This window comes from Artibeus jamaicensis, unplaced genomic scaffold, assembly GCF_021234435.1.
Source record: "Artibeus jamaicensis isolate MK-2021 breed Jamaican fruit bat unplaced genomic scaffold, CSHL_Jam_final scaffold_916, whole genome shotgun sequence".
Classification (NCBI taxonomy): Eukaryota; Metazoa; Chordata; class Mammalia; order Chiroptera; family Phyllostomidae; genus Artibeus; species Artibeus jamaicensis.
In genome coordinates this window covers 10,634,445-10,656,229 of record NW_026522059.1, presented here as the reverse complement: position 1 = coordinate 10,656,229, position 21,785 = coordinate 10,634,445, and the positions used below count along the sequence as shown (strand labels likewise).

At 47.4% G+C, this 21,785-nt stretch overlaps 1 protein-coding gene across 1 annotated transcript in view; it reads left to right on the top strand.

Annotated features, from left to right (window-relative positions):
* FER1L6 (fer-1 like family member 6) overlaps positions 1-21,785 on the top strand; it is a 130,910-nt gene that overhangs the window by 24,787 nt on the left and 84,338 nt on the right. Inside the window, exons 2-9 of the mRNA XM_037166462.2 lie at positions 822-860; positions 3,658-3,737; positions 8,321-8,441; positions 11,078-11,132; positions 11,268-11,399; positions 16,465-16,527; positions 20,166-20,244; positions 21,432-21,588. Of these exons, the coding sequence (XP_037022357.2) occupies positions 822-860; positions 3,658-3,737; positions 8,321-8,441; positions 11,078-11,132; positions 11,268-11,399; positions 16,465-16,527; positions 20,166-20,244; positions 21,432-21,588 (726 nt within the window). The remainder of the gene's footprint in view (positions 1-821; positions 861-3,657; positions 3,738-8,320; positions 8,442-11,077; positions 11,133-11,267; positions 11,400-16,464; positions 16,528-20,165; positions 20,245-21,431; positions 21,589-21,785) is intronic.

Sequence of the window (21,785 nt, the reverse complement as noted above, 5' to 3'; positions counted from 1 at the left end):
ATGAGCACACAGGTGGGATACTTCCCAGAAGGCATTTCCCAGAAGGCATTTGGGGACTTACTCAGGCCTCTTTAGGTACCTTAGAATGGTGCTGAAGCTTCGTTTTGTTTGGTTAGAATAGACCTGTTACATGCAAATTTATTGTTCGGATAAAGAAATTTTATTAAAGATATAATTAAACATAATTTATTTTTGTAAGTTTTTAAGAGTTTTCACATGAATAAACTCACAAACTGTCCAAAAATTTTTTTAAGTACTGAGGTTGTGACTCTGGGTTCCGAGGATGAGGTGCACAGGCCACCTGTGTCCTGCGTCCCCTGAGGCGGGGAGGAGAGCGGCAGGGGCCAGGACTGGTCACACCCGCGGACACAATGAACTTAGTGTTTTGTCCATTGGCCTGAGCGGCTTCTATTCCCACAGAAGGTGGAAGAGGTGAGCCCAGTAGGGGAACTTGGTGACACGGTGGAAAACCACAGGAGACCCTGCTTGCTGGCTATGTTCTAATCCCTGCTCCATGAACTTTGAACGTAACATTACATTAGCTCTTAGTAGGGCTCTTCACGGGTTCGGCATGGGGTTGATTAAGTCATATAAACAACACCCCAGAGAGCAGAGGAGCCTGGGGTGGAGAGAAGCCCTGTGGCCGGCCCGTGACAGAGTAAGAAAGTGCGGATGAGACCCAACCCCCAGTGGTCCAGCTCTGCTTTCCGAGTGCCAAGCAGTGAGGGCCCTGGGTTCCCACACGGAGCACCGCCACCTCCAACAGACGTGCCGATGCCGGTCTAACACGTGCGCTGTTTGCTATTCTTGTTTGGATACAGATATCGGAGTCACGGTAGCTTTCACCCTGAGGAGATCAGGTTGGTACGGGGGTTTCTGTGTGTCTCTCCTCTCACCCTGGGGTGGCCCTGGGAGGGGACTCAGTAGATCCTAAGCCAGAGTCTCTCAGTCATTGTGGGAAGTGGGAGGGTTCCCACGCCGGGGTCCTGGGCAGACTGGAGACGGGGGTGTGATGGTGCCTGCCCTGGAGACCTACAGGTGAGTCTTCCTGATTTACTGGCTGATGCCACCAAATGGGGTGGAACCCCCTGACAACCTCTCATTTGTGAAAATGGGTAATGACAAAGTCTGCCTGGTGATACGTTGTAGGAAGCCCAGGAGACAATGTATGTGAAATGGTGTTCCTGGCACATAGTGAATTTCAATACATGTGTTTAAAATTTTTACATGCATTCCGGGGCATATTCTAACTCATTTCCTTGTCATCAACATTGCAGTAATTTGTAGCATTTTACAAGCATCGTTTCTTATTTTGATGTTGCCCTGTGAATCAGCTCAACATCAGAGTGTCCTAGTGCCACATGTGAACAAAACACGCTCATCCGGCCCCCACACTCTAGTGGATTAAAGCCCCTGAGCTGAGTCTCATGTCACTGAGTTGGTGTCACGCCAGTGGCACCATCGTTCTGGGCTGGTGGCTCTGTGTCCTCTCAGCTGTGGATGTCATGGGCCGAGGAGGAGAAATCAGGTTTATCAAGAAGGCTTTTCACGCTGGGCGTCAGGCCAGGAATGCCCCTGACGACTGACTCGGGTTCAGGCCGACAACCTCCTGTGCTTGTGGAACAAACGCCAGCCCGCCCAAGACAGCCAGGCTGGTCATTAGTCCTCTGGGCAATTCTGAAGCATTTTTCTGCGCCCTCAGAGCAGTGAGTTCGAGGGGCGCTCAGACCTGGCCTTCTTGGAGCTGGTCTTCTCCGAAGCAATTACAAACCTCGCAGAGTGACTCCAGGCATCAGTATCTTTTAAGCTTCCTTGTGGCCTCTAGTGGCAGCAGGCCAAGGGCTCTTGGTTTCGGAGACACCGGAGCACCTGTCCGTAAGAGGTGGGAGGCCTCTCCCACCTTCCTGCCCAGCAGCAGTTTCAGGCAGAGCCCCAGTGCCTCAGTCACCAGCTGCCCAGTGGGAGACTCAGAATGCTGAGTTGGGGAATTGATGGGGAAGGTGTTCCTAAAGGAACCTAATGTCTCCCTCCGGTAGATACTGCCCTTTGTTAGAAGCAATTTCCTATTCGAGGATGGAAGTAACTCTGCCTTTTCAAGTAGTCTGCAGGGACCATTGGCCAAGCTCCCAGGAACGTCAGCTTCTGCCCCTGTGAAAGTCGTGGTTGGTAGTGAGCCCTCAGGGACCTCAGTGGGCAATTCAGGGTTTAGAAGGTACCGGCCGTGGGCTCTCGGCCTGGCAACTTTCCTTGGAAAACAGGGTAATGAGAACTATTATGGGAAGTTTCCTTTAAGAAATTTCAACAAATGGTAAGTTGAGGGTTGTTAAGTGACCTGTTCAAGGTTGCAAAGCTAGTGCTGGGGTGAGAGCCCAGGCAGTCTGGCTGTGGCGTTCCTGACCGGGGCCTCTGGGCTCCACCCCTCCTCGTCCTAGACAGGTAAGCAGACTGGAAAACTCTACTGGTCGGCCAGTCGGTCCAGGGCCTCTCCTCGTGTTGCCCCAGGGTGGCAGGGATGGAGGTGGACAGGGTCGGAGCCTTTGCTGCTCTCTCCTCCCCTCCTCAAGGCCTCCCCTGCCCTTCTGCCCCCCGCCTCCTCAGACTCAAGGCCAGGACTCTTCCTCTGAACTGTGACTCCCCGCCCCTCCATGCAGAGCCGGCTGCTCTTCCTCCAGTCTCTCAGCCCCAGGAGGGGATTCTCTAGGAGGCCAGCAGAATGTCGGGATGCGTTTACCATTGTTAGAGAGAGCGGACTGGGCCCTTTTCCAGAGATGGGAGAGAGGCTCCCAGTGGCTTCCCGCTCAGGCGATAACAATAATGATAGTAGCTGACCTTCGAGTCTCATACCCTGTGTTAGCTTCTGCGTACTTGTGGTGCGACCCCTGTGAGTTCCAGGGCCTCTTGACCTTGGAAATGGTCTGAGAGCTGGCTCTGGAGAGGGTGTTCATGATGCTCAGGGGAACCAGCAGGCTCAAGGCCACCAGGTTAGAGCCTGGGTTGTGAAATCAGACAGACCTGGGTTCCAGTGGTAGCTCTGATTCTTGACACTGTGTGACCCTAGAAACATTACTTACCCTCTCTGGGCCTTGGCTCCTCATCTGTTAGATGGATAGGGGAGGGTTGCTGTTGGCATCATGATTAAATGTTGTCATTTATTTTGCATGTGTACACAGGTGAGTGAAGAAAATTGGAGAAGTACTGGCTAGTACTGTTAGTATTAGTGTTAGTATAAGGAAGTCTTCCTTCCTTCCTTCCTCCCTTCCTTCCTTCCTCCCTTCCTTCCTTCCTCCCTTCCTTCCTTCCTTCCTTCCTTCCTTCCTTCCTTCCTTCCTTCCTTCCTTCCTTCCTTCCTTCCTTCCTTCCTTCCTCTCTCTCTCTGTCTCTCTCTCTTTCTTTCTTTCAAAAAGATTTCTGTCCCTGTGGGTTTTTCCTGGTTTCTAGACAAATGGAACTGCCTGGATCCCTGGGTGGGTCATCCCAACACCTGTCTTTCAGACTCTGTCCTGGGTAGATGGGGAGGCTGGTTGGCTTCCAGGAAAACTCAGCATGTGCGTGTGCATGTACATGTGCGTGTGTGTGTGCATTTTCTCCTAACATATCTAAATGACTGAAAGTTACATAGTAACAAAGTTACTATGTTCATGTTTTTCTTCTTTTCAGAAAGGGGATGTTTGGGAAGCTGAAGAAGAACAAGAATAAAGCAGAGAAGGGGTTAATCCTAGCCAACAAGGCCGCCCAAGGTGAGGTTTTCATGGGGGGGGGGGAACCTGACCACTACCCTGGGGTCTGTGGGCCTTGCCAAGTGGACAGACCCCTCCTTGGCTGAGAATTTCCTTAGGGGTGAGACAGGAAAGGTGCTGCCTGCTGGGTCTTCAGACCCTGCCAATCACAGGTGTGGTCCAAGGCAACCCGCCCCGGGATGGCTGGTCACCTGGTCTTCAGACCGAATGGGCGGAAGGACCCATGAAGCAGCAGCAGCTGGATCCAAGCTCCTGTGTCTGCTCTAATATGCTGTGTGGCCCGGGATGCGTCACTCAGCGGCTCTGAGTCTCGGTCTCCCTTGGTCAAAGGGATACAACGTGGGTTGCTGGGTTGACCTCACACGGCCAGATACTTATTTTCTCAAATTAAAGGTCTCAGGGAGTGGGTAGGAAAGGCTTGGGGTCTTTCCTGGTGTCCTCGAAATTATGACACTGGTAGGTCCTGGGGACACATGCTTGAATTAAGGCACAGTCTCCTCCTTCGAGAACATTATGAAAAGTCAGGCTTATGACACATTTAATGAGATCGTGATGCTTTCTACTTGACATTCATCATTCATTACTCTGAAATGGAGATTCCTCTGCCCCTGGTTTACAACAGAGGTTCAGAGAGGGTGAGTGGCTTGCCCACAGCCACGCAGCTAGTAAGTGGGGAAGCTGGCTCCCGAGCCTGGGTCAGTCCACAGCAGAGCCTATGCTTTCCCACCCGCTCCAGCTAGGAGCCCTCCCTGCGCAGGGGAGGGGGGAGCACGCTGGCGGAGACTGAGGGCGGCCAACCACAGGTGTTTCGGAGGAGCTGGCTCCTGTGGCTCATTCTAAAAAGTCTTCAGCCCACAAAGCAAACAGGGCAGAGAGAACCGGCCCCCTCCTGGAAAGTAAACAGCGCCCATCCTGCTGGCCAGGGGCCGCCCTGCAGGAGGCTGACAAAACGAAGTCCACAGAACTGAGTCTGAATGGGTGTTTCCTTGTAGGGCTGGCCTGGGAGGTGTGGGCTCTTCTGGGTGAAATGTTTTGAGATTCTCAAAGCCTGTGGCTCTTCTATTTGTGTTTTGAGGCATACCGGCTATGCCTTAATCTTCTACAATTCCAGTTACCTCAACTCCTGTGTTAACTGGTTACCTGACAAAGAGTTCTTTGATACTTCCCACAATCCCCCATTCATTCATCTGCTCCACAGACGACGGAATGTTCGCCGAGGGCTGGGTCCCGTGCTGGGTCCTGGGTGTACGATGGTGCACACAGGGTAGTCTAGGCAGGGACAGCTCTGTGCAGGGCTCTTCTGTTGGCCCCTCCGGATCTACTCTGCACCCTCCCCACCTGTTCTCTGTCCCAGGAGGCTAATTTCTGGGGATGCACCAGCCAGGTCCCTTCCCTGTGGGGTGCCCCAGCAGGAGATCTGAGAGAGGGAGGAGCGTGAGGTCATGATTGGGGTCCCTCAGCTGAAGACGGTGCTGCTCCTCGTGGGGAAGGCGACCGAAACGTCTAGGTTCTGGTAGCTGCCCCCTCTCCTCACTTTGGGGGGCCTCCCAGGGGTAACAGCTTGCTACTGTGAGCCCCAGCAAGCCACAACCCTCTGTGGTTTTCCTACATCCATGATTTTGCAAAACGAGGCCTGAGGTGGCCCTGCTCTGGATGGGCCATTCCTTATCTCTCGGGGTCCTGATGAGGGAACTGTGTTACAAGTGAAGAACAGCAGCGTCAAGAAAATCGACGGTGTGCTGTATCAGAGGCTACAGACAACCTTTTTCGGGGGGTCAGAGAGGGGTTCTCTGGGGAGGCACCGTTTAAGCTGGAACTTCAAGGGAGAGAAGCTGCCTCCCGGGGGTGGGCTGAGACTCGGACAGAGGGAGGCCTGTGAAGACAGATTCCCAACGAGAGAGTTTGTTTTCAGTTCCTGTCTACACTCACAGGAACTGCAACAGGCCCGCGAGGCTAGACAGCATGATGGCAGGACAGGGGCACAGGAGGGCCAGGAGGAGGAAACGGAGCCACACAGAGCAGAGAACTTCAGCTTCGTTCTAAGTACCATGGAAAGCCACGGAAGGGTTTTAGGAAGAGAAGCCACCCGAGGCGAGCTTTGTTCAGACGGCCTCTCTGCAGGCTCTGTGCCGAGTGGACTGGAGAGAAGACGGCAGTAACTCAGTAGATGAATAAATGCTTGCCTGCCAGTCCGAGAGGAGGCGGACAGCCTTCCTACCTCCCAGGTCTGCACCACCCTCCACGTGACGTAGGGGGAGGGGTCCGCCTTTTGTTCCGCCTTCTTTCCTCGGCGTCTAACCGAGCACGGTTTCTGGCACGTGGAAGTACAGAAGCATGTTCGCTGCTTACATTTGGTCCCCATCCCTGAGGCCTTTGTTGCCAAGTGAAGGAGAAAGACTTAATTTTTCTCTTGCTGCTCCCGGAGAGCAGCCAGGCGCTGGCATTTTGTCTGGCATCTCTGCCCGCGGGCTCATCTTTTGTTTCCCTGGCGAAAGAAGAGTCCCAGGTGACTGCGTTCATTCAGTCACCCTTCCTGTGACTACTGAGCACCTGCAAAGGCCTGCGTCCCTGAGCTCCTCTGGCCCGTGGGATGCATTACTCCATCTGGCTCGGCACTGTCTTTCTCGGTTGCCGATTACAATAGGAGAACCGAAACACTTTAAAACCGGAAGGTGTTTAGAGATAATTAAGTTGACGGGTTGGCAGGTTCCTGGAGCTGGGAAAGAGCGGGTTCTGAGAAAGAGCTTCAGGACGTCTGCAGAGGGGGAGGGGGGCGTGGGAGGCGTCCGGCCGGGCATTTCACCCCCTGACCCCTAGAACAGTTTGGTATGTGTGGACTCATGTTATTTATTGAAGATGGATATTAAATTACATTTGTGAAAGGGTTATGTTGCTTTTGAGAGGTTTAAAACCACTTTTCTTATCTAATCCTTTCATTGTGTAGGCGAGGGGTGGGAAAACCAAGAAATTCTGAGTGACTGACCCCGGTCGCCCAACTTGAAATCCACACAATGCATACTCACCATGCATCCGGCCAGTGTGGTGCCAGGGGCTATCCGCAGTCTGTTTAATTTTCCTAATAGCTCTGCAGGGTGGGTAACACTAGCGTTGCTTTGCTTTAGGGGTGAAGAAAACAGGGCTGAAAGAATTGAAGTAAATTGTCCCAAATCTTAGAGCCAGAAAGTGACAGAGCTGAGAATTGAACCCAAACCTTTTGGAGTCAGGTCTTTGCACTGCACCGTACCATGAAGAATCTCTTCATGTCAGAGGGTGTTCCATCCCCTTTTTAGTTTTTGCCCAAAACCTGGTTGAGATGTGGTTCTCAAAATATTTGCCATGTAATAGAACAAGCTGGGAAATTTATAAAAATTTTGATATCTAGGCAACTTTTCAGATAAATTAAATCAGAATCCTCTTGGTGTGGGAGGGGGACATGTAAAGAATATGTTTGGAAATTTTCTTAACATGTGTGTATTAGTTTCCTATGGCTGCTGTAACAAATACCACACACTGGGTGGCTTTATTCTCCAGTGGAAACAGAGACCAGAAGTCCACCATGAGCACCGGCTGGTGTGGCTCAGTAGACTGAGTGCTGTCCTTTGAACCAAAAGGTCATTGGTTCGATTCCCAGTCAGGGCATATGTCTGGGTTGTGGGCCAGGTTCCCAGTAGGGGATGCATGAGAGGCAACCAGGCAATGATGTTTCCCTCCTTTCTCCTTCCCTTTCCCTCGCTCTAAAAATACATAAATAAAATCTAAAGAAAAAGAGGAGTCCACCATCAGTGTCACTGGGACAAATCAAGATGCTGCAGGGCCCAGCTGCCTTAGGAGAATCTGTTTCTTGCTCCTTTCAGCTCCCGGTGGTGGCAGCAACGTTCCTTGGTTGGTGGTGGCATCAGTCTGGTCTCTGCCTCGAGGTCACATTGCATTGTACTTTTGTCCGGCCGCCTTTCTCTTCTGAGGATGCCTGTGATTGCTGCTAGGACCCACCTGCGTTATGCAGGATACTCTCCTTATCTTAAATACTTAATTTTCTCACACCTGCAAAGACGCTTTTTCCAAATAATGTCACATCTACAGGTTCCAGGGACCAAGACCTGCTATCTTTGGGGAACATTATTCAACCTACATCACCTTGCTACTCAAAATTGGCCCCCCAGTGACCTCGCTGTTAGAACCCCCAGAGCTGCTGAATCAAAATCTGCATTTTGACAGTTTCCCAGGAGATCCTTGTGCACATCAAATGTTGCCAATGAGGTTCAGAGGGAATAAATTACTCATCTACATCTCGTTGTGGCAACCTTATGACTTGAAAACATGTCTTTTAATTCATTCTAAAGTTTTCTTTCCATAATACGATGCATTTAAATATCCACTTTATTTGGGAAACAGAAGTGCCCACTCTTTTAGAGAATTAAGACATGTGTCTGGCTTTCTGTCAGTAATGTGTGAAGTTTCATGCTAGCAAGGGCCATCCTCTCGTTGCCTCGTACCCTGTGGCACAGCGCTGGACACAGAGCGGAGACCCAGGTCACCGCTACCTGTGTACCTAACAGGGTTTTCCTCCTTTTTGCCTCCTCTAGATGGTCAAGGTGAAGGTGAAGCACCAGAGGGGGGCCCTTCTCTCCAGGAAGGACCGAGAGGAGATTTGATTTATGATGACACATCTATCCCTCCTGTCCCCTCGGCTCCTCCAAAGAGAAGGTATGGTGTTGGTGCGGGTACTAAGCACACATTTGCTGAGCACCTTCTCTGTGTCAGGCACACCTGCAGGCTCTGGGGGCAGGGACTAGCACCTCGTCACTGTCTGCAAGGAGCCAACGGTCTAAGGAAGATGGAGTGTGTGTCCTCATGTCCCGCTTTGTCTGTGGCAGCGTCAGCCTCTTGATCTGGGGTAGCCTTTGGCAGGTCAGGGGCCTTGCTCTACCCACTTCCGGTTTAAACCCCCTGAATTTAGGTCTGAGTGTCCCTCACAGTTCGGGAATGACTGCAGCAACAGGAGACAGACTCAGGAGCTGTCCCTCACCTGCTCTTTAATTCACCGATATGCTAGATATCTTAGCTCTGTGTCTGGCCCAAATGAGAAGGTGCTTCTTACATGACTCGACAAAAAGTCAGAGTGAACTGGCTTTCTGCGTGCAGTGCATGGTGTCAGTTAGCTATTGACGTGCACCAAATAACCCCCAAATTCAGTGGTTTCACAAAACCAACATTTATGATTGTTCATGAGTCTGTAAATTAGCTGGGTAGTTTTCCAAGTGCCAGATAGTCACAGATACGTCGGTTATGTGTCTGTGGTCATTTGGCAGTCCTTTGGGTTTTAGTCTGGGGTTCGCTGGTGGTGCGCTGGTCAGGTTTGCTTCAGCTGGGACCCCTGGGCTCTCCTCCAAGTGGTATCAGATCCTCCAACAGGCTCGTCTGTCCCAGTGGTGGTGATGGCAATATTCCGAGAGAGAGTGGAAGTGCACAGGCCTAGTTTTGGAATTGGCAAGTGAGTGCATTCTATTGGCCAGTGCAGGTCACGAGACCAGCCCACATCATGCTGAGTTACACAGCAAAGAGCATGGACATAGGGAGCCAACAGTTGGAGCCAACAAGGCTTTCAGTCCACCACCGTTGTTTTCGGTGGTGGATTGTTCGTTGTTATCATGAGGAGTTTCTTCCTCACGATAATTCCTCATGCCACCCATCTTTTCTCAATGAGTGCCTCCCTGCATGGCAGACCCTGAGTTGTCACCACAACGCCAGGACAGGAAGGCCGTGCATGTGTGTGAGGGGCAGAGGGCAGGTGACCAATGGGAATCAGAGAAGGTGGTATGCAGGGGCCGACCTTTAGCAGAAGAGTGAAATTGGGATGAACACACTTGCTGCAGTATCTCCTTCCCCCTGCAGGGCCCGTGACAGCGCCAGCCCCCAACCCCCGAATGGGGAGAAATTTCAATTATTTTTAAGTGGCTTTTAAGGGCTTACTCGCCCTCTATTTCACCAGGTAACAGCACTGAATGGAGGAAGGCAGGACAAAGAGAAGTAAGGAGTGGTTGACTTTTCTTTTCCCTTCGGTCAGAACATTCTCCATCAGTTAAAATTCTATTCACCAACTGATGGTCAGTTCAGATCCATCCTCTGTAGGGACATCTTTGTTGCTGGCCCCTGCTCTCAGGAACTTCTCTCTTCTCCGAACTGTGGTGCTTTTTCCCTATGACACATTTTAGACTTGCTAGCTCTTTCTTTATGTGCTTGGGTCCTCTGCCTTGAATAGACTGCTAGCGTTTTGAGGGCTGCAGTAATAGTTTCATCTTTGATTTTCCTCTGAGGAAATCAGAGAGCTTTCCCACAGCAAACGATTGGTAGAAATTTGCCGTTTTATTAGCGAACACATGCTTTTTGATATCTTCCCGTCTCTACACGCATTATCTTCTTGAATCTCCATGTAGCAGGAATTACCATTTCCACTCTCAGATGAGGAAGCTGGGGAGGACAAGCATTGTTATTCAGATCAGCTTGACTGCAAAGCCTTGAGATTTTGCTCCTTTACTCTTTCTCTCCTGGACTCAATTATCAGGAGAAATAGAATAAAGTCAGATGCAAGGTGGCATTGTTAGAAGACAAGAGAATGAATTTAAAAGGAACTCGGGTGCAGTTCATTTCCTGCCTGTGGCTGCTTCGGGACAGGATTCTTCATCTGTCTCTGCTGTTGGCCAGTCTCCGCACCCAGGTGCGGCACAGCTGTTTTCAATGACTTATGACAGCCCTGATACAGGATATCCTCCAGAATGTGGAATCTCACTGAGACAGCATCTTGGTTCTTCCTTCCAATTTTCTCTTTTATCGGTTTTTCCAAATGCAGTCATGGGACTGGGAACCGTATCTACTGGAAACGGCAAAGTGGTCCCGTGGAATGGACCAGGCAGGAGCCAAGGGACGTCCTTGTTGAGACCCAGCTCTGCCGCTGCCTTGCTGACGAGCTTCGGTCTCTCATTCTGTAAAATAAAAAATAAAGAGTACTGGCGATCATATACACAGTAAGAGTTGGCATTTATACTTGCCAGATCCTGGATTAAATGTTTACACGCATGACCTCATTAAATTTTAGCAATCATCTCATGCGGTTAAGTGCTCTTGTTAGCCCCACTTTTAGGATGGGAAACTGAGTTCTGGAGCAGTTAGGTCACTTGTCCATTCATACTTATCTCCCCCAGAGATGTAAATATGTACAGAGAATATGTGATCCAGTACAAATAGAAGTACTTAGAAATGCCTAGGGAAATATTATCATGGCTTATGGATCTAAAATATGTTTCAACCTGATGAAATATATACAATATACTTTCTTTTAATAGATCAAAACTGATGACTAAGATCCACGATGGGGAGGTCAGATCCCAAAATTATCAAGTAAGTGACTGGCCCTTCCTACCAGCCCCTCCCTGCCCCCCTCCCCGCCTCCCTCCTCTTCCCCCCTGACCCCTGCAGTGCTTCCCGTGTGAAGGGAGAACCAGTCCCCAGCGCCTACGCTGCCTTGTGTCCTAGATTGCCATAACCATCACCGAGGCCCGCCAGCTGGTGGGCGAGAACATCGATCCGGTGGTGATCATTGAGATTGGGGACGAGAAGAAGCAAAGCACAGTGAAGGAAGGGACCAACAGCCCATTTTACAATGAAGTAAGTCACGCAGGTCACCGGCGTCCTCTCCACGTGCTCTTTACTGCTGCTCTCTGGTATTCCTGAGAAAACAGAAAACCCTGCCCCTCATGTCTGCTTCTGACCACCCACCTAAGCCCACGGCAAACTCTCTGAGCCTCCTTAACAAACAGCCCCATAAAGCTGAACAAAAGGATAAGGAAAAGGATAGGTAAGAAATCCCTATACATTTTAAATACATCACTATATTTTAAATAAGATCCATTTTGATATTTCTTGCAAGAGCATTTCATCCGTTATAAGCTCTAGGTTTATATTAAAAAAGTGTGTTGGATGCTGGTTGATGAGAAGGTACATTCTTTTGCAGAAGAGAGACACTGGAAATTTAATCATTACTTTTGAAACAGGCGTGCTCCATGGGAAAGTGAAATAGTGGTATTTTTCTAAGCAGTGTAAACATTGTAAACGGAAACCATCAAAGAGGGATGTGAAGCTTCTAAACATTAAATACACAGACGTCCTCTTTGGAAAGTAAAAAAGATTACACATTATAAAAATGGTAAAAGTTATAAAGAGCGTAAAGTGATATTTGGTGAAAAATATGTGTCCTACTTATCTCGGATCCTTAATTGCCAAGTCCTCCTGCCCCCCACGGACAGCTGTTCTCAGCGGGCATTTGTCTGTCCTTTCAGAGATATTTCAGGCATGTACAATGCAAATACACATTGCACCAAGTGGGAGCATTCTACACACTGTCCTGACCTTGCTGCTTTCACCAAACAATGGGGACTGGCGGTTAGTCTACATCGGGCTGTGCAGTTCGGTCTCATTTTCTGCTGTTTGCTGTAGAGTTTCCTACTGCATCGATGTGCTATAATTAACGAAGCCAGCCAACTTTGCATTGATGGATATTAAATTTGTTTCCGTCTTTGGCTCCTACTTGTAATAATATTTATATGGCGTGACTGGGACAAAGAGTACGTGAATGTAAAATTTTGATATCTCCAAATTGCCCTCCAAAGAGGTAACAATTTACCCTTTAACTGTGTTCAAGAGTGCTTGTTGTCCCTTAGACACTGTAAATTATCAAAAAGTGCAGTAACCTTCTAATTCCTTTCCTGATGGGAATGGTAATTGTAAAGGAAGGCAGAGAGAGCATGGGCAATGAAATCCACAGAAAGCACCCAAATCCTGTTAGAGTTGTTAACTCCCTTCCTCTGCGTCACTCCTGTCTCAGAGCATTTACCAGGAGCTGAAGAGGTGGCTGTCCCCTTGCTGGTCCTCTCTCCACCTCCGTCACAGCTTTGGCACAGACGTGATGTGAAATAATGTGCATGAGAATGATTTAGTGCAAAGCTCTACAGATTTGTCATTTATTATAATTAGTATTTGCTTCATACATACAAGTCCTGCATCTAAATGACATCAACTTTGGCCCACATGCAATCAGTTGGAAACCAGATAAAACCATAGAAGTGGAAGTAAAAACCTTTGTGACAGCTTCTGACCCTGATTTTCAAACCCCAAGTGCATTAGATGTTGAAGGAGCTGGTTAGTAGGGGCTGCGGACTATTTCCCAGCTAGAAAAATGTCTTGGGCACCTGTGTGAGGCAGTTAAGTCTGAAACGGGAAACTTAGCAGAACCAGTAACCGTTGGAACTAATTTATTGGTCCAAAGGAACCCGCAGCACCTCATATTTTAGGGAGTGAAGAATTTCATGGAGGTGAATTTTGCACATAAAAGAAATTCTTCTTTTTAATATATTTTATTAATTATGCCATTACAGTTGTTCTATTTCCCCCCTTCATTCCCCTCCACCCTGCACACCCCATCCTCCACCATTCCCCCCTTTAGTTTATGACCACATGTCTCAAGTTCTTTAGATTCTATATTTCCCATACTATTCTTGCCCTCCCCCCTATCTATTTTCTACCTACCACCTATGCTACTTATTTTCTGTACCTTCTCCCCCCTTCTCCTTCTCCCACTCCCCTGTTGCTAACCCTCCATGTGATCTTCATTTCTATGGTTCTGACCCTGATCTAGCTGTCCTCTTAGTTTGCTTTTGTTTTAGGTGTGGTTGTTAATAACTGTGAGTTTGCTGTCCTTTCACTGTTCATCTTTTTTATCTTCTTTTTCTTAGATAAGTCCCTTTAACATTTCATATAATAAGGACTTGGTGATGATGAACTCCTTGAACTTGACCTTATCTGAGAAGCACTTTATCTGCCCTTCCATTGTAAATGAAAGCTTTGCTGGATAGAGCAATCTTGGATGTAGGTCTTTGGATTTCATGACTTAGAATACTTCTTTCCAGCCCCTTCTTGCCTGTAAGGTGTCTTTTGAGAAATCCGCTGACAGTCTGATGGGGACTCCTTTGTAGGTGACTGTCCCCTTATCTCTTGCTGCTTCTAGGATCCTTTCCTTCATTTTAATCTTGGCTAATATAATGATGATGTGCCTTGGTGTGTTCCTTCTTGGGTCCAACTTCTTTGGTACTCTCTGAGCTTCCTGGATTTCCTGGAAGTCTATTTCCTTTGCCAAATTGGGGAAGTTCTCTTTTGTTATTTGTTCAAATAAGTTTTCCACTCATGGCTATTCCTCTTCCCCTTCTGGTACCCCTATAATTCGGATGTTGGAGCATTTAAAGATGCCCTGGAGGTTCCTAAGCCTCTCCTCATTTTTTTGAATCTTGTTCCTTCATCCTTTTATGTTTGGTCATTTTTTTCCTCCTTCTGGTTCACTCCTTTGATTTGAGTCCCAGTTTCCTTTCCGTTACTATTGGTTTCCTGTGTATTTCCCTTCATTTCAATTAGTTTAGCCTTCATATGTTCCTCTAATTTGACTAAAATCAACCAGTTCTGTGAGCATCCTGATCACCAGAGTTTTGAACTGAACTCCTCTAATTTGACTAAAATCAACCAGTTCTGTGAGCATCCTGATCACCACAGTTTTGAACTGTGCATCTGAAAGTTTGGCTATTTCTTCATCACTTAGATTTATTAGCTCTGGGGCTCTGAGTTGTTCTTGAGCCATGTTTTGATCTGTTCGCACCTGTTACTGTGAGGAGCGGAACCTTAAGTGTTCAGCAGGGCGGGGCCACCCAGGTCGCTGGTTGATGATGCAGTATGTGGGGGCGTGGTCAGAGAGGGGCCATACAGGTCGCTGGTTTGTGACCCTGTAGGTGGGGGTGGGGTCAGAGAGGGACAATGGCGGTTCCCTCTGCCGCTTCCAACCACTGGGGCCTGCGCCGTCTGTCTCACTGCTTGCTCCTTCACCGATTTATCTGCACGCGAATGTGTGACCATGGTCAGCCCTCAGTGAGTCCACCGCCTTGCGCCCTCAGTGGGTCCACCCGCTTCTCCACACCTGGGATCTGCCCACGGCTGCTGGTGCACCTGGGTCGCGCGCCTTGGTCAGTCCGGTGGATCTTTCCTGCCCCACTCCGCTCTGCTGCTGTCTCTGCCCCTCCTCCTGATTTAGCTGAAGGGTTCATTGTTGTCAGACTTCCGTGTAGTTCAATTTTCTGTGGTTTGGCTGCATTTTTGTTGCTAAAACTTTGTTGTTTTTAAACTTGGTTGTGCAAGAAGGGGCAGTGCTTCCACCTATGCCTCCATCTTGGTGAAAGTCCTCTGCACATAAAAGAAATTCTGAACACAAAACTTTTAAAAGGTTTGAACACATGTAAATGACAGACTTCCTAAAATGTTATGCGTTTTCCTATTTTTTTAAAGGAAGACAGTGGCTCTGCTATGGCCTTTCATTGGCCCCCAAGGACCGCCATTTTGAAGGTCTCACTGTAACACAGATGACATCGTTCAGTGTTCGCATTTTGGTTTTTCTGCTTTGCCCCAATACTTCCCCGAGGTTTCTTTGATCTTAAAAGCAGGCTGTTAGTGTGTTAGCGGTCCCTTCTCTCTTTCCTAGTGCTGTTGTGTTCATTGCTGATATCCTTGGATCATTCCTCCATCCCGCAGCTCAAATAAAATAAGGAGAGAAAGGAAGGAAAAAAGGAAGGAGGGGAGGGAAAAAGGCTGAAAGAGAGCAAAATACTTCATAGTTCCACCTCTCCCAACACCAGTCAGTTCTCAAAACAGAAAACCCATAAATAAGAGAAAAAATCTTTCTAGTTTTCTGCACCCAAATATCATATGCTCTCACCTGTAAAAGGTGCTTAATGAAGTTCGGATAATGAAATACGTGGTCCTTGAGCCCCTTGTGGGAGAATCCCAGGAGAACGTAGCTTTGGCCCCAGGCCCAGTGATAACTAGCATTATGTCTGTCTCTTTCTTTTTAAAAAAATATATTATTTTACTTTATTTTTATTTTTCAATCACAGCTGACATTTGGTATTATTTTATATTAGTTTCAGGTGTACAGTGTGGTGGTGAGATATTTTTACAATTTACAAAAGGATCCCCTCTGTAAGTCTGGTACCCACCTGACACCAGGCATAGTTATTACGATGTTACCAACTACTGCATTTGGCCATGTCTAATGCACACTTCTTTGCCCAAATTTTTGAGGAAAGAACGAGGATGCACTTTGTCCATGGGTAGCACCTAAACATGGGTGCATATTATACACAGCAGAACTCGGTATATTCCACGCTGAGTTGCTTTTTCCACCCCTCATTCTCTATAGGTCAGTAAATAAAAGATTTGACAGTACCAGACTTGGCAAAGGTGTGGAGAAGTGGCTGTATTTGTCTGCTGCCAGTGGGAACGCAAAGTGGCCTAGCTCCCTGGGAAAGAAATTCATGCTGCCCACCAAATATTTACTCGCAGGCACAGTGTGGCCCAACAGTCCCTTTTCTCGTATCCCTTTTAGAGGAAAACTCACATATGTCCTGTGTGAAGATCCAGGTGGTGGTGTTCTTTATTCATTTTTTTATTTGAAAAAAAAATGGAGAACAAGTTCAATGACTTTCCATTGGGGTGACCAATCAATTGAGGATATAAATTCATGCCTTTGAGGACCACACAGCAGCTGGTTAGATCAATCCAGATTGAAACCTACCTGAGGAACAGGGTTGTTAAGAGCAAGGCTGGGATTTATGGTCAGAATGAACTTTATGTTTTGTAGTACTTTGTCTTCGACTTCATTGGGCCCCAAGTGCATCTTTTTGACAAGATCATCAAAATCTCAGTAAGTATATCATTGGTGGGGGCAGCGGGGGAGGGATTCTAGGCATTGGGAACCTACTAGGGCAGCTCGGCCTGCTTAGGGGAGAATAGATTCAGGAAGGTGAGTATGAGCTAGTGAGTTTGGAACCAAGAGGATAGAACTTGCAATAACCAAAACAGAGGATTTCAGGAAGGGCAACCTTTTCAAGAAAATCTATGCTTGTTGGAAGCCAGATGTAACCCATTATTGGGCCATCATGAACTGAATTGTGTAGCTTACCAATGTGGAAATGAGAAAAATATTTTTCCAATGACAATGGATTGCCTTTTTGAGTTGGCTTCTATCTTTTTAATGAAGCAAATGTTAATGTTTCTCTCTTAGATTGATATCTACACTAATGATAATTAATTCCTCTCCTAGTTAGTAATACATAGAGAAATGGAAAGAAAGAATTAGGAAGGAACCAAATATATTGGAGGATCAGAAGATGTACATAATTTTGAGCATGTGGTTACCATTTGGCTTCTAAATAGTATTTGCCTTTGAGTGTAGACCTCCAGACCTACCCATGGGGGACTGAGTTAGCTGCACAGACCCTTCCTCAGCCCTGGCAGGTGAATTCCTACCTTCACAGATCACTTCTGAAGAGTAGGGACAGAGGTAACTTTCTGGTCCAGTCAGGTGACTTAGCCAGGTTGGCCCATCACCTGGAGGACAGCAGTGGGAAGGGCAAAGGCCCTCGCTGGAGCTGTACTCGTCCACAGGAGAGAATGCAAACGGAACCACTCCCAACCTCACGCCAGGGTAAGGGGCAGAGGTCAGTGAGCAACAGACGACTCCTGTCTCACCAGTTTGAGAAATCGAAGCTTCTCTCACGGAGAGGGTAGTGCAGATGTTCATGCATGAAAGGGTGGGGTGGGGGTTGCAGTGTTCAGGCTGTCTTCCAGATGGTTCTCAAAGGACACATTTTTTACTTTCTGCACCAACATAAGACATGTGGGGAACAAGGGAATGTTTTTCTAACAGTGACACCAACTCTGATGAGAATTGCGAAGATGGTAAAACTTAGACTTCCTTGCCCGTCTTTATCATTCACTCATCTATATTTTAATGTTACATATGTATATATGTGTATATTTACATATAACATGTTATATAACAGTCTTGTATGAGGCTTAGGCAGTACTGGAAATTATGACATTATCTTTTCCAAGGGCACTTGAAGAATGTGACTCTTGAAGAATGGAAAGTCATCAAGAGCCAAACATTCTTCATGTTTAAATTTCAGGCATGATGACAAGTGGTGCAGAAGATATTTCAGGACCTGGGACATTGCCCAGGACTTTGTTATATTGCATAGCTCAGGCAACGACTTGTTTGTGAGATTGGCTTTATAGCAGGCTTCCATGGGACTCCAAGCTTGCAGATAAACAGTTAGATTGATATCTACACTAATAATAATTAATTCCTCTCCTAGTTAGTAATACATAGATGGAAAGAAAGAATTAGGAAGGAACCAAATATACTGGAGGATCAGAAGATGTACATAATTTTGAGCATGTGGTTACCATTTGGCTTCTTAATAGTACTTGCCTTTGAGTGTAGACCTCCAGACCTACCCATGGGGGACTGAGTTGTCTACACAGACCCTTCCTCAGCCCTGGACTTTTATTCTGTGTCATCGACAAGGTCATGACTCCCTATGGGGCAAGTGGGTTTTTAGACAGAGGATCAAAGCTGGTAGTTCCCATCTATGGTCTTCTAACTTAGAAGAAGACAGTCTTTGGTCTCCATAAATGACCCTTTGGGACACAGACCAAAAATATTAAAGGGAAAACTTCCCTCAAGGGGGGAGTATTTAATACAAATTTTCTGCTCATTTATGAATTGTAAGTCAGCATGCCCAGAATAAAATGAACATGACAGAAGAAGGAGGGAGTGCTGTAAGCAGGTGCTATTTGGGACAGACCACTGTAGCAGACCCTGGTGATGCCAGAGACCACCTTCCCTCCACAGTGGTCCCAGGCACGCAGGGTGTGCCACACTCTGTGTGTCAGGTGCCCTGGAGTTCTGCTCATCTCATGCTTGCCCACCCCAGTTGCTTGGCGCTCACCCTAGGTGGACGATAGGGGAGGCCTCCTGTTTTCTTTAAAGATCTGGTTGGGGCTCTTGTGTCCCATCATGTCCACTGGGACCCAGGTGCCTTGACCTGAGAATAGCTTGAGTCAGCCTTGTGTTCTTACTCGGGCTTTTGGAAAGCAACATTAGCAACTGCAACCCTGGAGGGGCTGGATTGAGCTTGGTGAGTGTGGCCTTAAATAGCTTCCTGGCTCAGGCCAGCTGCTCTTACTTCCCCTCAATTCTCTAACACGCTCACAGAGTTCAGGCAAGGGAGGAAGAGTGGGAAGGGCTGTATGTCTTCATTCTTGAAGTCAATTGAGTTCATTTCTTATTGCCTCCACCGAAGGAGCTGTGTAGAAGCTGTAACAGTCTCCCATTCATTCATCATTTGATTGGTCAATCATTCATTAGTTCACTCAAAGTTTATCAGATACCTATAATGAACAAGGCCATATGGTGGGTAGAAGAGAGTAGGAAACTGTCCTTGATTCAAGGGATTCATAGGATATTATGATTAGGAGAAAATTTAGAGATCATCTAGTCTAACTTCCAGTCAGTGCAGGAATTCTTATCTACAACCTCCATGACATGAGGTTCTCAGGCTCTACTTGATTATATCCAGTGGTAGGGTGGTCACTACTCCTCAGAAAGTCCATTGCATTGCTGAGAAGTTCTGTTGTAACAATTGTCCCCACGGTGAGCTAAAATCTCTCTTCCTGTTGCTTGGAGCCACACTGGAAACCTACTTCCTCTTCTAGATGGGATTACTTCCAGGAGTGAAAGACATTTAAGTCACCATTGCCCTTCCTCTACATCCCCTTTTCTCTTTTCTGGGTTAAAGGTTAAACTCCTGATTCTTTAGCAGCGTCTCACACAATGTTGTTTCTGAATCCAGGGCCAGCTCTGACACTTTCCTCTAGAACTTAGCCCATCTTATACTATTGGCACCAAAATGTACTACCGTAACCAGCCAGGCACTGTGCTGTCCTCTGATTACACAAAATATTGAGGATGGCTGTCTCCCTTGTTTGACTCTTGTCCATGTCCAAAACTTCTCAAAGCAGTATGTGATGAATTGTCCGAGAAAGTTGTGAGCAAAATGCTGTGGGAGTTTAGGAGAGTAGGGGAATACTTCTAGCTGTGGGGGGATCCAGGGAGGGCTGCTTGGAGGCGGTGATGTTTGCTCTAGGCATTGGAGGATGGATAAAGTTTCCACAGGCAAAGATGGGTGTTTAAGGTTTGGCTGCATTTTTGCTAAATGAGCTTTTGTTGTCTAAATCCCTTTTGGGCAGTGGGGTTTGTTAGGTGCCCTTCAGTAGAGGATTAGCTGAAAACCTGCTACGAGACAGAGGCGCTCCTGGACACCCTTTACAGCCCTGAGTTTTGGTGACCAAATGTCACTGTGCTTCAGAGGAGAGTAAAGGCCAGGCAAGGCTCAAGACCTAGCATGCAGTTTGAAGGCTCAGAAACCCATTTCACAAGCTTATCCTCAAAAAGAAACGTAGTTCTGCTGGACTCACTGCTCCGTCTTGCTTCAGGTTTTCCACCACAAGCTGATAGGAAGCGTATTGATTGGCGCCTTCAAAGTGGACCTGGGCACGGTGTACAACCAACCTGGTAAGAAAGCTCCCAGCATCTCTTACTCTTCTCTGGCTAGCCCCACCTGGAAGTCAGCTCCGTGCTGCGTGCACCCATTCAGCCATCCGCTCCGCAGCCCTGAGCACCAGTTACAGGAAGCTGACTGGAGACATGGCTCTCTTCCTCAGTTTAGGAGCCCATGGTAAAATTATATGTCCATACTTCTGAGCAGTTTTTTATTATCACAAATTCTGTCTAAATTAGTGCTGTGAGACATCATGGGTAAAGTATAGGAAAGTATAGAAGTTAAGAATATGGACTCTGGAGCTGGACTGTCAGGGTTCAAATTCTACTCTGTTCTTTCCTAGCTGTGCAACCTTGGGCAAGTGACTTCACTTCTCTGGGCCTCAGTTTCCCCATCTTAAAAGATGGGGATAAAGCAGTACTTTCCTCATAGGGTTTTAGGGGGATTAAGTTAGTAAATATATATAAAGTGCTTAGTGTAGGACCCAACAGAGAATAATGACTGTAGGTATTGTGTGCCATATAAGGATTTATTATAAATAACCATTATTATCCCTGATTTATAAGAAATGAACTCAGAGAAGTTAGGTAATTTGTCCAAGGTCAAGATCTAATTAGTAAGAAAGCCAACAGCAAACAGATATTCTCATGAAAGTCCTCTTCTCTTCATTGGTGATTCGAAATCATGTGGCCAAGGGTTCAGGTCCTGTGAATTTGAAGAAGCTCTACTGATTTGGTTGGGATTAGCATCTACTCAGCTCCTTTACCATCTGCTGTCTGTATTTCCTGCTCTAACAATTTCTTTTTATGGATAAGCCAGAAGCATAGATTTTTGTATGAGATTTGATGTTTGGACACAAGGGGTAAGCCAAAACAAAAAACAAAAAATCCATGAGCCACATTTATAACCTGTGAAATAATAGGTGACTTCTGTGCTCCATTAATGTCATTCTATTCCATCAAAGCTAGAATCCTGGCTAGGGAATTCCCACCAGGCTGGAGGCTGGTTGCAGAAAATGATGGAGAACAGGACGGGAAGTACAGGGGAGGAGGGGAAGGGGGAGGCACCATGAGACTTGGAAGTAGCCCAGGCGAGCTACCCCCTCAGTAGAGTGTGGGGGACCTTGAGGGTGGGGGGGAACTGGGTGGAGCCATTGGGTCCATCTGCACAAGACATCTGAGTTGTCAGGACGCTTTTACAGGTCATCAGTTCTGCGACAAGTGGGCCCTGCTCACAGACCCTGGTGACATCAGGACTGGCACAAAGGGGTACCTGAAGTGTGACATCAGCGTGATTGGGAAGGGCGACGTCTTAAAGACCAACCCGAAAACCCCCGATGCAGAGGAGCAAATAGAAAAGTGAGACAGATGCCTCCAGGACTCTGCGATGGAAATGATACATCCCAACTTCCCCATCTCTTTTCCTCCCCCTCTTTCCTTATGGGTACATGAGAACGGCCAAATGCATGGCTTGTCCACCTGGGATTCTGCTCTGTCAGAGGTACTATGCTGTGTCTTATCAAAGGCGTAACTATCCGTCGGGCCATCAGCTTCTA